Raw genomic sequence first — 15461 nt, forward strand, 5'->3', positions numbered from 1 at the left:
TCTAGCACTGGTGTTTGACCCAGTTGTGTTGCTTTTATGGAAGTAAAACCCATGACTTGTAAAAGATTTAAGTAAGTGATTGTTCTATTAAAGGGTAAACTATATAACTTACAGGTTGCTTGGCAGAAGTTACTTGTCAGTTGTGAGCACGTTTTAAACAATGTGGCTTTATACAAACGGGCAAGGCGGTTCTTAAATATTCTATTTATAGGCATATATTCCATTGCAATGGAGAACATCTGCCCTAACAAACATAGACATTAAATGGGCAGTGCCGGCTGCGGTGAATAGAAATAGACCAGCTTTTAACCATTTCACTCACGTGGTAATATGGCTGAACTTTACTATCCTAAAACAGGTCAACTTTTTTTGTGCTCTGTTTAGGACCCTTAAATCCTCCTCCTGGACACTGTAACTTTGAAACTGGGGACTGCGGCTACACTCAGAAAAAGAAAGTTAAGAAAGGACATTGGTTGCGGATCAGGGGACAGACACCCACATCTTACACAGGACCCAAAGGGGACCACACCTTAGGGGTAGGTGAGTCAGATTTATTCTTCAGCTTAAAATGCTTTATTAACTGCTGACGTCACGAGACAGCGCACACTAAGTCTTTCCTGCTCTGACTTCAAGGCTACTTCATGTACATTGAGGCATCTCACATGTTACCCAAGCAGTCGGCCCGACTGATGTCCACTGAGCTGAGGGGTTCGACCGGCCCTCAGTGTCTGATCTTCTTCTACCACATGCATGGCTCAGGCACTGGCACCCTGAACGTCCTGCTGCATAATGGGGACAAGGAGAGATTGCTTTGGACAAGACAAGGAGAACAAAGTGTGTCCTGGATGAAAGCCACAGTGGATTACGAGTGTTACACAAGACATTGGGTTAGAAACACACCCCTACTCCCTTTGAAAAACGTATTATACGACGTCCATTTCAAAGCAACCAATTGATCACTGAAGAAGATGGTGCTTGAAGTGTCAGGAAACTGATTTAAGGTCACTGTGTTACTTTTTTGTACGAGAAATAAAGTAATGTGTCCCTATTTTTTTTTTTGCAGATTATATTTGAAGCCATTAGAGGATCTTCAGTAAGGAGTGACATTGCAATCGATGATGTTGTGTTTAAAAAGGGACCATGCAAAGGTGAGTGAACAAAACTGTTTACCATTACGACAACACAACGTTTTTTAAATATATTTTTAAACGTCATAAAAAGGTCAAATTATCTGATATTTTAGGAGAGTTATTGACCCTGACACAGTCATGAGGGTCTGCATGGGTCCTCTCTATGATGTCATTTCCTGTTTGATATTTTTTCCTGCATGTGTTGGTTGGAGCACATGCAATAATTATAATTATGATAATATGGTAAAGGATTATGTCAAAAAAAATAGTTTAATAATATGTTTCTATATTAACATATCAAGACAGTTGTATTACCCCCCAAAAAGATCAAGATGAAATTCAATGAAACATTAAAGGTTTATAAGGTTTATTAAAAAAAGGTTTATCTGATTTTATTTTTATAATTTTGTATTTTATATTTGTACATTATTGAAATGTTTATATTTTTGCATAGATTAATATATAGGATTAAAAAACTCACAAATTCTTGCTCTAAGATTTAATTCATACAAATGGTTACATAAATGTCTTCTTGTGTGCTGTAGTATGTGAATTCAAATACATAACCTGAAGGTTGAACAGGAAGTGTCAGTGATTCATGCATCGCCTCATCCTCAGATTTTTTTATTTGATGTATTGCAGTAGGTTGTGTGAAGTCAATTGACTGCACTGCAGGTGGGGGGATCAGGTGGTTTCTTCAGAGAGGTTTTCATTGGAGTATGTCTATGGAGGGATACCATACTCTTATAGTTATCTGATTCTGTTTACTGAGGAAGCAGCAATATGGGACCCTGACGTGTTGTACTTAATGTTTATACTGTGCATAACTCTCTCTTTCTTTCTCTCTTTCTCCAGATCCTGGAGAAAACATCCCATACTCAGGCTTCTCTGAAAATTTTAATGAAATTGAGTACTAAGCGAGGCCCAGGCTTATATATTTTAATTTGTGTGTCACTGGGGACAGGGAGACTGGGAGAGAAAAAAGAAGATTTGTGTTCTGCAGATTCTGGCCATGCATGACGACATGGAAAGACACACATTTCATTGTTCCTTATTATAGATGGTATGATGTGTCCATAGATCTTGATATAGTCAGATTTTTTTTTTTTTTAGCATTGAGACAGTTTGGAGACAGTCTTATTTTTGTGTATTTTGTGTAGGGAATACCAGAACATACTTTTAATTTTTGTAATGAGTCGACATTGCTTAGCGGCATGCTGCTAGGTAGCAATTTTCAGTTTCTGTTTGCTGAGGTGAATGTTTTCTTATTTGGTTTTACACTAATCAGTGTCCAGAGTAAAAGCTTGTTTGGACTAATGACAAAGTGCGGGTCATGTGTTGTATACAGTACATTCTCACTCACAATGTTACATTAAACAACTTTATAAAAATGAAAATGCCTTTGTCAGGTCTTGTATATTCCCATCAGAATCACAATAGCCTACTGTTAACTCTTGCAATTTCCCATCAAAGCTTCAAGAAACACAAGAGAAGCTGTCCACTGTAATTTTGATTTACAATGATCAGTTTTGTGGCATTTTTTCCCTCCTATTATTCACCGCCATCTAGTGGAATAAGTGTGTTATGGAAAATACAAAACCTGGTTGAATGATAGACTGTAAAAAATAATTTGTTGATACTAACCAAATTTTGGGAAAATACAATTATAAACAATGCGACTAAATATAATTTTCTGGCCTATATACAGATATTTCGAGTTTTCTCTCCGTACAGTTGTATGTTATTATCATAAAATAAAATAATTACACCACACATCTCACAATACTACATTACCCATGATTCACAAAAAACAGGTCGAACTTGCTTTCAAGCTACGTTCAAGCAAGAGCATTTTGACCGACGTGTAGTCCTAATGTTGTTATCAGATTATGGTTATTTCTTAAAGCACTTTTATGATTTTGTTTTTAAAGTTTAATTTCGTAGTCGTGTGTAACCCTTTTCAGAAGCTTTTCGTGTATCTTCAGACATCAAGGCGAGTAGGAACTATTGTTGAGTGAATATAAAATATTCACTTATTCATTGTTTTGTATATTGTAGCAGGCCTATTTCCTTCCGAATTATCTCATCTGGACACAAAATGTAAGTAACTGGTGAAAATATATTGCTTATTGTTGCCTATATGTATTTAAGGTGTCATAATAACATACAAATAAACATTGTATACCCCAAAAACTAGAATTAACGTGAAATATTATCATCTGCGACAATCACTAGTTATAAAGCAGTGTTACTGTACTTTAATTTGTCAAGTGAAGAGATTTGTCAATCTGCTAAACTAGAACTGCTGCAACTAGTAGACAATTCCCACAATTACACAACATTGAAATTGTAATTATAGCAAAGACTTTTATTCTGCCATCAAATCCATATAGATGGATATATTTGCCTGTTACTGGACATCACAACCCTGTATTGGAAACTGTATGTTCAATACATGCCTAGAGGACTATTCAGCTGCAGTAGAGTAAAAACAGAAGCTTAAATCTGCTTTTGTGTCGCCCAGATGTTGAGAATTGTGGATTTTCCCTTGCAGTTTATCATGTCTGCAAGGGATAATTCACCCCAAAAGGAAAATTCCTTCATCATTTACTCACCCTCATGTCGTTCCAGGCCAGAATTACCTTTTTTTCTCCTGCAGAATAAAATTTAAGCTATTTTGAAGAATATTGGTAACTACATTTTGTTACCATTGACTTCCATTGGACAAATGGACAATACGACATTTCACAGAATATTTTACATTCCACAGAAGAAAGAAAGACATACATATTTGGAACTAGTAAATAATGTCAGAATCTTAATTTTTGGTTATACCACAAAGAGGCATGATAAATTGCATTAAATTGCCTATACTACTACAGTATCACTTTCAAAAATTGTTTTTTTTTTTTTTTGCATGAAAAGAATAACTGCATTTTTTTTTTACTTCATATTATTCCTTTAAAATTGTCTCAATATGTCTAGGCATGGCAGATTTTCAAGTTGTCCTGGCCAGCTGCTGCTTCAACCATGTGCAGCCCATTTGCAGTTACAGTACACCTAAAACGGTTCTGCTTATGAGTTAGAAACATTTTACAGAAGGCTGTGTGCATAAAAGTGTTGTAAAGATGTACCAGATTGTATCAGCAACTGTTGGAGATATTGGCATCGGTGCCATGAGCCATTACTCGACACCTAGGCGGAATAGAGTTAGCAGACCAAGCCGCTCTGTGATAACAGCAAGTGCGCTCGGAGTCATACTGGTTCTTGCTGCCATGGTAGCATGGTGCTACTACTACTCTTCTCTTCAAAAGGCCAGCCGTCTGACGACTGAACAATTAGACCTCAACAAAGACGGTTTTGTCATCCGAAACCAAGCTGGTGTTGTCATTTTCAAAATGGCATTCAGGTATGTTTTTTAAATGTTTTTGTTTATGCTTGTATTTATGATTAGGTATATATTTAATTAATTATGATTATGAGTCACAGTGTTTTTCTTTGTCCATTTTAGGTCTGGAACCCTTGATCTGGACTCATGTTCGAAAGAGGGACAGATTCTCACCTGTGACAAATCAAATGCGGGGAATATAAATTTCTTCATAGAAACAGTAAAGCCTAAAGACACAGTTGAGTGCTATCGTGTGCGCTGGGACGAGCTAGAAGAGCATCGGTTGGTGGAGCACGTCATGTCCTGCAGTGGATCACATTGGTATGGTGGCGCGGAGACTTGGTCGCAGCATTGGCCAATAGTTTTAAAAGGACAGCAAGCACCCAAACCTTTCATTACAGGTGATATCCGTTACAATCACCAGGCGTTTGGTGGTATCTTAGAGCGCTACTGGCTTTCTTCCAATGCTACAGCCATAAAAATTAACAATTCTGTTCCTTTTCATCTTGGCTGGGATGAAACAAACAAAACCATGTGGTTCCAAGCTCGATACGATGACAGCCCTTATAGGCCAGACCCTGGTAAACCCCATCATGTGACACTCAGCTATCGAGTATGTGTCGGCCTTGACGTCACCTCTATACACAAGTACATGGTTCGGCGATATTTCAACAAGCCCAATAAGGTACCCTCAGAAGTTGTCTTCAGACAACCAATGTGGTCTACAAGATCTCTAGAAGAAGTCAACCAAGAAATTGTTTTAAATTATGCATCTGACATTCAAAAAAATGGCTTCAACTGCAGTCACCTGGAGCTGTACGATAGATTCACTAGTGGCTACGGGGGGTTTGAGTTAGATCCAATCAAGTTTCCCAATGCCTCAGCCATGTTTCAAAAACTAAGGGAAGATGGCTTCCAGGTTACTCTGTGGACTCATCCATTTGTCAACTATAATTCTGTCAATTTTGGTGTTGGAGTAGAGCGAGGTCTGTTTGTACGAGTGCCTGATAGCCAGCTTCCCGCTTTGGTGCGTTGGTGGAATGGTATTGCTGGAATTTTGGATTTCACAAATCCAGAAGCTCGAGACTGGTATGCCTTGAATCTCCGCACCCTCAAGAGCAAGTATGGAGTGGCATCTTTCATGTTTGATGCAGGAGAAACAAGTTACTTACCTCAGCATTTCAGTACCTTTGTTCCTTTGCAGGATCCCAGTACTTTCACCCGCCGCTACACTGAGATGGCAATACCGTTCAATGACCACGCAGAGCTGCGGTCGGGCTATCAATCTCAAAACATCTCCTGCTTCTTCAGAATTATTGACCGTGACTCTCTATGGGGATACACCTTAGGCCTCAAATCTATAATCCCTACTGTACTTACTATCAGCATTCTAGGCTACCAGTTTGTTCTACCAGATATAATAGGTGGAAACGGATATTCAAACCTCACTGGACTTCCAGATCGTGAGCTGTACATCCGTTGGCTAGAGCTCTCAGCTTTCATGCCAGCCATGCAGTTCTCACTTCCACCATGGCACTATGATGATGAGGTGGTGAAAATCGCCAATAAGTTCATCGCTCTCCACAAGTCTCTTGTAGTCCCTCGGGTTCTGGAGCTTGCAGGGGAAGTGCTGTACACTGGGGATCCCATTATTCGCCCCCTTTGGTGGATTGCAACTGATGATGATGCAGCTTACAAAATTGACTCTCAGTTCCTTATAGGAGATGACCTTCTGGTGGCTCCTGTACTTGAACCAGGCAAGCAAGAAAGAGATATATATCTTCCTGCAGGCAGATGGAGAAGTTACAAGGGAGAATATTTTGACAAAGGTCCCATATACCTTACTGATTACCCAGTGGATTTGGATGAGGTTGCTTACTTTGTGTGGTCAGGATAATTGTAAGTAGGAGGGGATGGACCCCAAATAAACCCCCAAAAGTGATAAATACTGATATCTGCCCATACTATAAATTATTTGCACAATCACTTGACATTTAAATAATTATCTGTAGGCTGATATTACATAATGCTCTAGAAAAAATACCACGTTTTTTTAAAATATTTTTTGAACAATGGTAGCTTATTTAATGTATAAATTAAGGTATATGTCCATAAAACTGGCAATGTCAAACTTTTTTAAGTAGTGGAGTAGTAAGTAGTTTTTAAGTTGTTTTTTCATGTACTTGGCGTAATAATCTGGTTGGTTGTAAAATGTATTACCTGTATGAAATGAAATCGAATGTAGATATACAGGTACATGTGGAGTCGTTCATAGACCACATATGCAGTTGTTCGACTAATAAAGTTCTTTATGACAAACAATAGGATTAATTTATGATTTGCTTTCAATTGACTGTAGGTCGACAGCTACTTTATTCAATGCTCGATGTTCTTAAATTTCCTATTACAACTCCGAGTGAGAAACCTCTTCAAACGGTTCAGTGTGTGAAGGAAACTGAACAAATAATTCAAACTCATTCACGAACCAATTAAGACAGTTTTGACAAATTGTTTGATCAAGTCTTTGAACAGAATCGACTCAAAATATTTTTTTTTCGCTTTCATGCCACTGTAGTGGCACAGCATTTTTGCCTGTAAAGCCGCGTTTCCACCGCAGGAACTTTCCCCAGGAACTAGGAACTTTGGGGTCGTACTCGGTGGGAACCAGGGTCTAAATGAAGTTCCGGGTAAACCCCCCGCCAGAAAGTCCAGAAAGTCCCTGCTGGCGAGTTGGTACTTTTTCAGAGTTCAGGAACTTTCGGGGTGGGACTTGTGCGCTGAACAATGCTGATTGCTTCTTACCACGCTATTCTTTCTGCCCGATGCCGCGCGTTCGTCCCATCCATGTCACGGTCAAATATCCGCTGATAAAAAATGTCTACTTTTATATCTAGTATTACGAGCTTTCTGAATACGCTTTGGGTGCTCTTCTCTTTTAGTTTTGTTAATTACCTCGTTAGTAAACCAATCGCACACAAGAGCACCACAGCTTAATCCTCCTCCATACAAAACTCAAAAACAAACACGCAGGCTAGGTAGAGCAGTCGCACGCAGTTTAACATAATCTTCCCGCCTTGGACTGATACTTTAGTACGCGGTGTAAACGCAGTAAGCAAGTGGTCCGGGGAAAAAAAAATTTCCTGTGAAAAAAATTCCTGGGACAAATAGTTCCTGGTAATTGCGGTGGAAACACGGCTTAAATCTATTGGTCATTTTTTTGTTAGCAACCACATGGTAATTGCTTTTTATTACATGGTGTTTGTTTGTTTGTTTGTTTGTTGAAGAAGGGGAATTAGCTCAGATGGTAGAGCGCTCGCTAAGCGAGAGGTAGCGGGATCGATGCCCGCATTCTCCAAGTGAAGCTTTTCCATTTATACACCATGTCCTAATTATACAGTCTTGGCTTGTTACAGTACAAATATAATCCATTAATAAATAATCCATATAATCCAAAGTTTTTGAGGGTTATTGTTTCTAAAAAGTTCTTAAGATTGGTTCCTTCTAACTTCTAACTTCTAACCTTCTAACTTCTAATTGGTTCAAAAGCGCTAGAGAAGGTCCCACCGAAATTTGAACTCGGATCGCTGGATTCAAGGTCCAGAGTGCTAACCATAATAAGTGATATCCATCAGGCTCAGAAATATGAGTCACTCTCTCTCATGAACATAAAGGTGGACAGCCAGTGAAGGGTTTGCACTTAAAGCCATTTTTACTCAAAACTGTTTGGAACTATCAGAAGGAACACAATGCTAGAGCTTCTTTAGATTTCATCACAAAAAAAAGAGGATTCCATAAATGTTCTTGCCACCAGCAAGTAAGAATCACTGGTTTCAACGTGGCTCAGAGTGTTAACCTTTATTAGTCCATGGACCCTTACCATGTTCTTTAGGAGGAAAGCGTGGCTCTGTGAAACGTACAAGAATAACTAGTGTTCAAAAGCGAACCAGGAGCTTTAGATCTTCAGTCTAACGCTCTCCCAACTGAGCTATTTCGGCAGACAAAAAAATAAAAGCACCCCGATGTGACTCACATAACTGACCTAGCCTGTATAGATCGGTGGACAGTCTGGACACCACTCTGACTTGCCCTCGAGAATAATGCAGAAAAAAGTGGATCGCACGAGGATCGAACCTACGACCTACTGCATTACTAGCACAACCGTCTAAACATTATTAAAGGGATAGTTTCACCCAAAAATGAAAATCCTGTCATCATTTACTTACCCTCAAGTTGTTTCAAACCAGTATGGGAAAGAACCCAAACACAACAGAATAAGACAAAAGAACGGGCTCGTCCGGGATTTGAACCCGGGACCTCTCGCACCCAAAGCGAGAATCATACCCCTAGACCAACGAGCCATAGCATCATTGAATTGGCTGGCCGCACTTACTTCTGGGCAGTAGTATTGCTGCACGTGTTATAATGTACTGGCAGTATTGCTGGCTGCTAGTAAAGGAGCTTGCATTTTGTATTCTCCAAAACTGATCTGTGAACATGATCATTATATATATTCCACATGTAAACGGTTTAGCTTAGCCAAGATAAAACAAATCAGCTTGCTCACTATGCATATGTTTATATGAGTTTATATGTTTTATATACCCATAAATGTCTTATACAGGGCAGAACTGAACATTCTTCGAATATCCTTATTCTCACACAGATGTTTTTATTCGAAAGTTGTGGTCGGCAACTACTGTGAGTGCACATTTCAACTACTAACCCAAAAGGGTGTAATTAAACTTAGTTACCACCAGGTGGCACTTCTGCCACATATCAACACACCCAATCCAATAATATCCAAACAATTGTCTGATGAACCTCTATTCAGTTTAATTTATCCACTTCAACTTTTAGCTGCATAACGTTGTTGTGATCATAGTCAAATTTTGTTTTGTCATGGGAGACAAACCCAGTGGTTTTGTGAGGTAAACGTGTCATGGCTGAGGTTATGCTGTTCCCATGTGTGTTTCTATTTTTCTATTTTATTTGTGGTTTTGTTTGTAAAATAAATAAATAAATAATTATAATAATTACATCAGTTTTTATTAAATGATTTAGTAAGCCTCCCTGCGCTTGTTTGTGTAAAAGACCTACAACTAGCCAAATATGATGTTGTGTTGTCCATTAAATGTTGTAGGCCAATATATTTTAAATTTTCAATCTCTTTTTTCTTCTACAACATCATTTTACAACAAATTTCACTCCGTGGATTTAATTTTATAACAGCATAGATAAACATTACATTACATATTAAAGATAAGCTTCTCTTAGCCCATGCTGATAAAACATCTCGAATTGTATGGCCCCTGCTCTGTGCTTTTCAAAAGCTCCCCTCTTACAGGAGAACAAAGAGAAAGCTGACCAATCTAATCTAGCTTCACAAAGCGGAAACAAAAGGACACAAAACGAGATTTGACCAACCCCAACACAGCAGCAAATATTTCAGCTTCCCTGTGCCAAGTGTACGGTTCACTGTCCGGTCACATGAATCTGTCAGTTTAGCACGTCTAAAGCAGCAATCAGCACCTCGCTCCTGTGTGGATGCCACAGCTCGAGGCCCCAAACATTGCCTGGCTCATTATTCCCCTAGGAAGGTCATGGCCCTGCCCGTCAGACCGGAACTTGCCCACTAATTAAGCACGCTGTTTTGGCACTGGACGTGTCATGTCTGTGGGACGTTTTATTGGGATTAAGGCTTCTCATGTTCACATTTCATAAGTGGGCAGCCGGTCACATTCACACCAGGGCCTCCTTCTCTTAAAAATAATGAAACCTCAAGGCCTTGCTACAATGGAGAAACCAAATAGACAATCCAAACAGAGAATGGATATGGCAGTTGTTTTAAAGTTTAAACGTTGCCACGCTGAAAATACACAGTCAGTGTTGTAGGGCTGATCTGTTGACAATGCTCTGCCACACTGGGAGAAACATGAGGGAAGAGATGTTTCTCTTGTTTGAGGCGCACAGTGTCTGGTATGATGTGGCCCTTGAATCCCTTAGCATCTGGAAATGTATCCTGTTATTGATTCCATCTCTGCTCTCCCTCTCTCTCTCTCTCTCTGCATCTGTGCAAAAGAGAGACAATTATGTAGGCCCACAAGCTTGGCCTAGTTAGTACAGAGCAGTCTCTTTTGCATCTAAATAATCTATTTTAGGAGTTCTGTAGAACACTATAGTCAAAATGCTTACCACAATGTGTCAAATTTATGGATTATTATGCTATAATGCATCCCACATTTGAGATAATCAAAGGGATTCTGTAATTTGTATTTTATATTAATATTTAATATAAATATATTGACATTTTTATTTGTTTATTTTTATTATTAATCTATTTTTATTTCCGTTTAAATTTTAGCTCTGTCGTTTTTTTATTTATTTCCAGTTATTCTGTCATTTTAGTGCTTCAAGAGTAACTAAACACTTAACCAACTTTTTTTAGTTAATGATCTGTAAGAATGGATCTTTATTAATACCAGTCATTGACTCGAGTAAATTTTCTGCCATTTGTTTATAAAGTGTTCTATTTCTACAATATATGGTGTAAAAACGTCTTAGTGCTGCCCTCTTCAGGTTGAACGGTGGCTACTGCCGTTGAATTGTCCTATTGGACGTTTGCGGTGTTGGTGACGTTAGGTGTGTTCGACATCGCCTGCGGCTGGATGCATATGGAGCGATGCAACCGATCGGCGAGAATAGCCGCGTGCAGGCGGGGAGGAGCTGCAAACGGAGACGTGAAGTCGGACAATTTCTGGTTCCGGTAGTGATTGCTCACGTGGTGTTTGCATGCTTTACCACAGCTTAAGTGAAATCAATGCAACATTTGCCAAATAAACAGATATTTCAGACACATTTTCATTCAAAACTTTACTGCTTCATACAGCATCTGTTTGAATAAAGTTCAAAATAAGCCTATAATTAATGACATGGAATCAACGTTTTTTAATCAGTTTTATTTTGATAAACATGATAAACATGACACAATAACATTGCGACTACATGAAAAGAGTGTTTACTGTTATAAAAAACTGATTTGTGAGCTTTAGTGGAACTAAAGGTGTGAGAATAAACACGAAACGCACGTGATCGTTGTCATGCGTTGAATCCGGCGAATCGTGGAACAGCTGTGACATCATCAGAGCTCGTGCAGCCGCTCTTGAGAAGCTGCACGGGCTGAGTCCTCCGGCTACTCTCGTATCGCTCTCGCGGTACTTTGATAGCATACATCACAGTCACGTGGAGTCAGCGCTGCATCAAGTCGGACAAAATTTCTAACTGGCATGCACTGTTTCAAGTCAGCCGCCGATCGGTCTGCGCAGAGCTGCATGAAGTCGAACAAGCCTATAGGCAAGTTCCATACAAAAAGATGCGTCTCAGGTGCACGCCCCCCTCCGCTGGGCTCTGCCCACTTTTCCAGCAGTTTTCAAATATTGCCAGTGGGTGGAGTCAGACTCTGACCAGGGGTTTAGTTACCCTTTCAACTTAAACTTATTTCAGTGATTTGCCAAGGCAACATTTCTAACATTTCAGAACAAGCCGTTTGAAGATTCTGGGCAAAGTGACGTCACTTTACAAAGGCCCCTCCCACGACTATTAATGTACACTGCCATTTTAGCATAGACCCGCCCCGAGTGAGCTGTACACAATTCGCCATTGTTTCGAATGTCTCTTAAGCGATTGACGGGTTTTATTGTTGGATGTTAGAATAAACATATGCATAGCAGTCATCATTTACTCCTGACATCTGAGCCGCTGAAAACGCAGTGAATTGGTTTTGTTTTATGCCCCCCAACATTAAGCAACCACTGAAAAGGTCTGTATATTAGTTTACTGTTAGTTATAATGAGTTAGTTAGGTGTAACAACTGTGTAATCCGCTGTGTACAGTATGTTGGTGATAATGCAAGAGAGAGAGTTTATGGATAAGCCTTTAATGCGTACTTGTAACTTTTTTCTTGTAAGTTTTATTCAGTAGTTGAACAGGTAAAACGGATGCTTTATGAAGTGCAATAAAGTTTTAGCCATCATTCAGATGGGGTCCGCTGCAGGCTTGTACTAATAGTGGATAATTTAAAGGTACATTGCGCAAGTCTCTGAGTTTTTGCAGAACTATGCCCCCTCTGGCGACAAACGAAACTGCAACCAGAGGTGTGCACGCTCATGGACCACACGCACTCTTGCACGAGCTGTTCATAACCAATGGAGCATCAGCTGCACAAATCTTTTGTTTACAGTCATAATGTCTTCAGAGGCAATAAAGTTATAAATCTGCAAGTCATTTTAAAAATATGAAAGGAGAGTCATTTGAGTATTTTACACACTGTGTAAAAACTGTTTTACACATCTCCATGTTGAACTGTTTTATGTGTTTACTGTATCCACTTTTGATTGTATTATTATGGAAACACGTTCATGAACAATATAAGTTATTACTTTGTATAGGATCCCGTTTGAGCCCTAGAGCAGACCAGAGATCTCTCCATTTGTTGAAAGCCTTACCGATGTTGACTCTCATCTTATACACACCTGGCACTATAGACAAAGTTTTATTTCTTTGTCTTACGTGGAGTTTGCGTTAGGGTTTGGAATGAACTACAAGCCGGTCTCTTTGAATCCATCTTCTACTTTTGTGGAAAGTTGACTTAAGTTTTGTCGCTCGAGTTGTCTTCGCTTATACGGAGAATGGCTGTGATACACAAACCTGCAGTCATAGCCAGGTGAGCGTGAACGCGCATGACGTCACGATCAGTCTCAAATTCCGACCCGAATCCCTCTTATTTATTTCACTGTACAGGATTATAGAGGCGATCGCAGTGATCAGAGAAGGGCTCATTCAGCCCATCAGGCAATTGTTTAAGCATGTATGGGTTAGAAAAACGGGTGTTTTTAAGATGAAATGTTGCGCAATGCACCTTTAAGCAAGATGACAACATAAGTTATAACCGTAATCAAACAAAACTATACCTGTACTATTTCCAAGCCGCATATATTCTCTGTAGGCATTATTGTCTTACTCCGGGTCAGACTGAACACATTTCATTGTGTGAGATTGTCCTGACACCTGAGCAAGAGCTCTTGAAGCTCCACCCTCTTTTTGAAAGCTAATTTGCAATTAAAGGGATGCACACAAAAACGAAGCGTTCATAACATTTTTTGAAAAAATGCTGTAAAAAGTGGGGTATTTTGAGCTAAAACCCTAGAACACGGGACATCAGAGACTTATTTTACATCTTATAAAAAGGGGCATAATAGGTTCTCTTTAATAGTTTTCACTTTTAGTTAATGACCCTGGTGTAGACTGGACATACTAAACAGAACTTAAAGGGATAGTTCACCCAAAAGTGAAAATTATCCCATGATTTTCTCACCCTCAAGTCATCCCATGACATTCTTCTTTCAGACGAACACAATCAGAGTTATATAAAAAAATCTCCCGGCACTTCCAACCTTTTTAATGACAGCGAATTGCCGTTCACTGTCCATAAAAAAGTATCCATGTCCATCCATGATAAAAGTAATCCATACGGCTCTGCATGGGTTATTAAAGGCCTTCTGAAAGGCCCCCTTAGTGATAGTTAAAAACTTCAAAATCAACTAAAATAACTAGCTTCTGGCTAGACGCAAGTCAACTTACGCCACAAGAGTAACCAGTGACGCATGTATCACATAGGATGAGTATCATGGTGCGTTCACACCAGACGTGAATAGCGCGCAATTACTGCGGCGCGAAAGAGGCATAGAGCGCGGCGCGGAAGATGCGAATATGCCTCATTCACGCCTCAAGTTCGCACGAATAGTGCGAATTGAGCTTCTGCCGTGTCAAGTGCGTTACGCGCGAATGATTTAGTTAGTGTCATTTGTGCATTCACACGTTTGACGCAAATTCGCGTCTGCCGCCCAAGTTGAAAAATCTGAACTTTGGCATCAATTCACGCCACGTTAACCAATCAGGAGCCTAGCTGCTTGCTCACGTGGTGAAGTATCTGATGCTTCAATAAATTATTTTGTAATATGACTAAATGCATGGTGGGATTATGCACAACAAAGCAAATATTTTATCACTTAAAACTTTATTTCTATATACGAGACATGTTCATTTTGTATTGAATGTTATTCATTCCATATCTAGATTATATGAGATAGTATTATGATGTAAAGACAACCAACAAACATGTGCATAAGTTCGTGTCTGGACGTGAGAGAGAAAAAAAAAATCACAGAACAGGTTAATAACTTTCGAAGGCTGGCACTATTTATCATCAAAACAAAAATAAATGACTGCTACATTAAATGGATGAGGGCGAGGGTGATCCTCGCTCCGATGCGGGACAACAGGTCATCAAACTGGGTGCGGGACAGGCGGAAGTCCCGCTTACAGCGGCCGTCATCCAGCACAGATCCTGGATCGAGCAAATGGTGAAACTCGCCAAACGGTTCTACTCCGAAGGGTTGGGCTCTCAAGCGCCTCCAACATTTCTCTTTAAAAAAATGTTTTAGACTTCTAATCCTTGACTGTTTTTTGTTTTGCTCTATCCTTTACACTTCCACGCTCTTCCACCAAAAATCGATGCGTATGGCTGTGTCACGAGGTGACAATTTCAGCGGAACCAATTTACGCTGAAGTGTGTTCCCCCCCGGGACGATTTCACTGACACACCGTGCTGGTTCGCTTGTTGTCAGTTGCCATGACAGCGGCAGCTGATTAGCCAAGTGGTACCAGGTGCAGGTGTTTGGTGTGGGGATTTGTGATTGGGAGACATGGCCTAAAGAAGCAGTTAAAAGGAAAAGGAAGAGGCATTCGAGTGTGGTACTCCCCTGGGAGAAATCTTTTCCTTTGGCAGTGGCTTGAATTTGCTGGGATCTTTGGAGTGGGTTGAATTTGCTGGGATCTTTGGAGTGGGTTGAATTTGCTGGGATCTTTGGAGTGGGTTGAATTTGCTG

General features: G+C 39.8%; 2 protein-coding genes and 1 non-coding gene across 5 annotated transcripts in view; 2 read left to right on the top strand and 1 right to left on the bottom strand.

Annotated features, from left to right (window-relative positions):
• The window catches only part of mamdc2a (MAM domain containing 2a), a 23911-nt gene extending 21388 nt beyond the window's left edge, over positions 1–2523 (top strand). For 2 of the 3 annotated variants that reach the window (XM_039661767.2, XM_039661768.2), the window contains exons 11-14: positions 385–540; positions 634–887; positions 1064–1148; positions 1986–2523. In XM_039661767.2, coding sequence (XP_039517701.2) covers positions 385–540; positions 634–887; positions 1064–1148; positions 1986–2047 — 557 coding nt within the window. In that variant the 3' untranslated portion in view covers positions 2048–2523. Of the gene's footprint in view, positions 1–384; positions 541–633; positions 888–1063; positions 1149–1985 lie in introns of those variants that run through there. The other variant, XM_039661769.2, reaches the window with a different exon arrangement.
• A 433-nt stretch (positions 2524–2956) lies between these two features.
• LOC120471885 (alpha-galactosidase MYORG) lies at positions 2957–6840 on the top strand. The gene is made up of 3 exons (XM_039661810.2): positions 2957–3230; positions 4116–4539; positions 4642–6840. Exons 2-3 carry the CDS (start codon positions 4259–4261, stop codon positions 6413–6415), a joined length of 2055 nt encoding a protein of 684 aa, XP_039517744.2. The 5' UTR covers positions 2957–3230; positions 4116–4258; the 3' UTR covers positions 6416–6840.
• A 1964-nt stretch (positions 6841–8804) lies between these two features.
• On the bottom strand, positions 8805–8876 carry trnap-ugg (transfer RNA proline (anticodon UGG)). The gene has a single exon. It is a non-coding gene; the product is annotated as a tRNA-Pro (tRNA).
• Positions 8877–15461: the final 6585 nt, after the last annotated feature.

Source organism: Pimephales promelas, chromosome 4 (genome assembly GCF_988280905.1).
Source record: "Pimephales promelas chromosome 4, fPimPro1.hap1.1, whole genome shotgun sequence".
NCBI classification, from domain to species: domain Eukaryota; kingdom Metazoa; phylum Chordata; class Actinopteri; order Cypriniformes; family Leuciscidae; genus Pimephales; species Pimephales promelas.

Coding starts and splice junctions, on each gene's coding strand:
- LOC120471885 (XM_039661810.2), top strand. CDS start 4,259: ATGTACCAGATTGTATCAGCAACTGTTGGAGATATTGGCATCGGTGCC. Junction 4,540..4,641: donor ATTTTCAAAATGGCATTCAG/GTATGTTTTTTA, acceptor TGTCCATTTTAG/GTCTGGAACCCTTGATCTGG.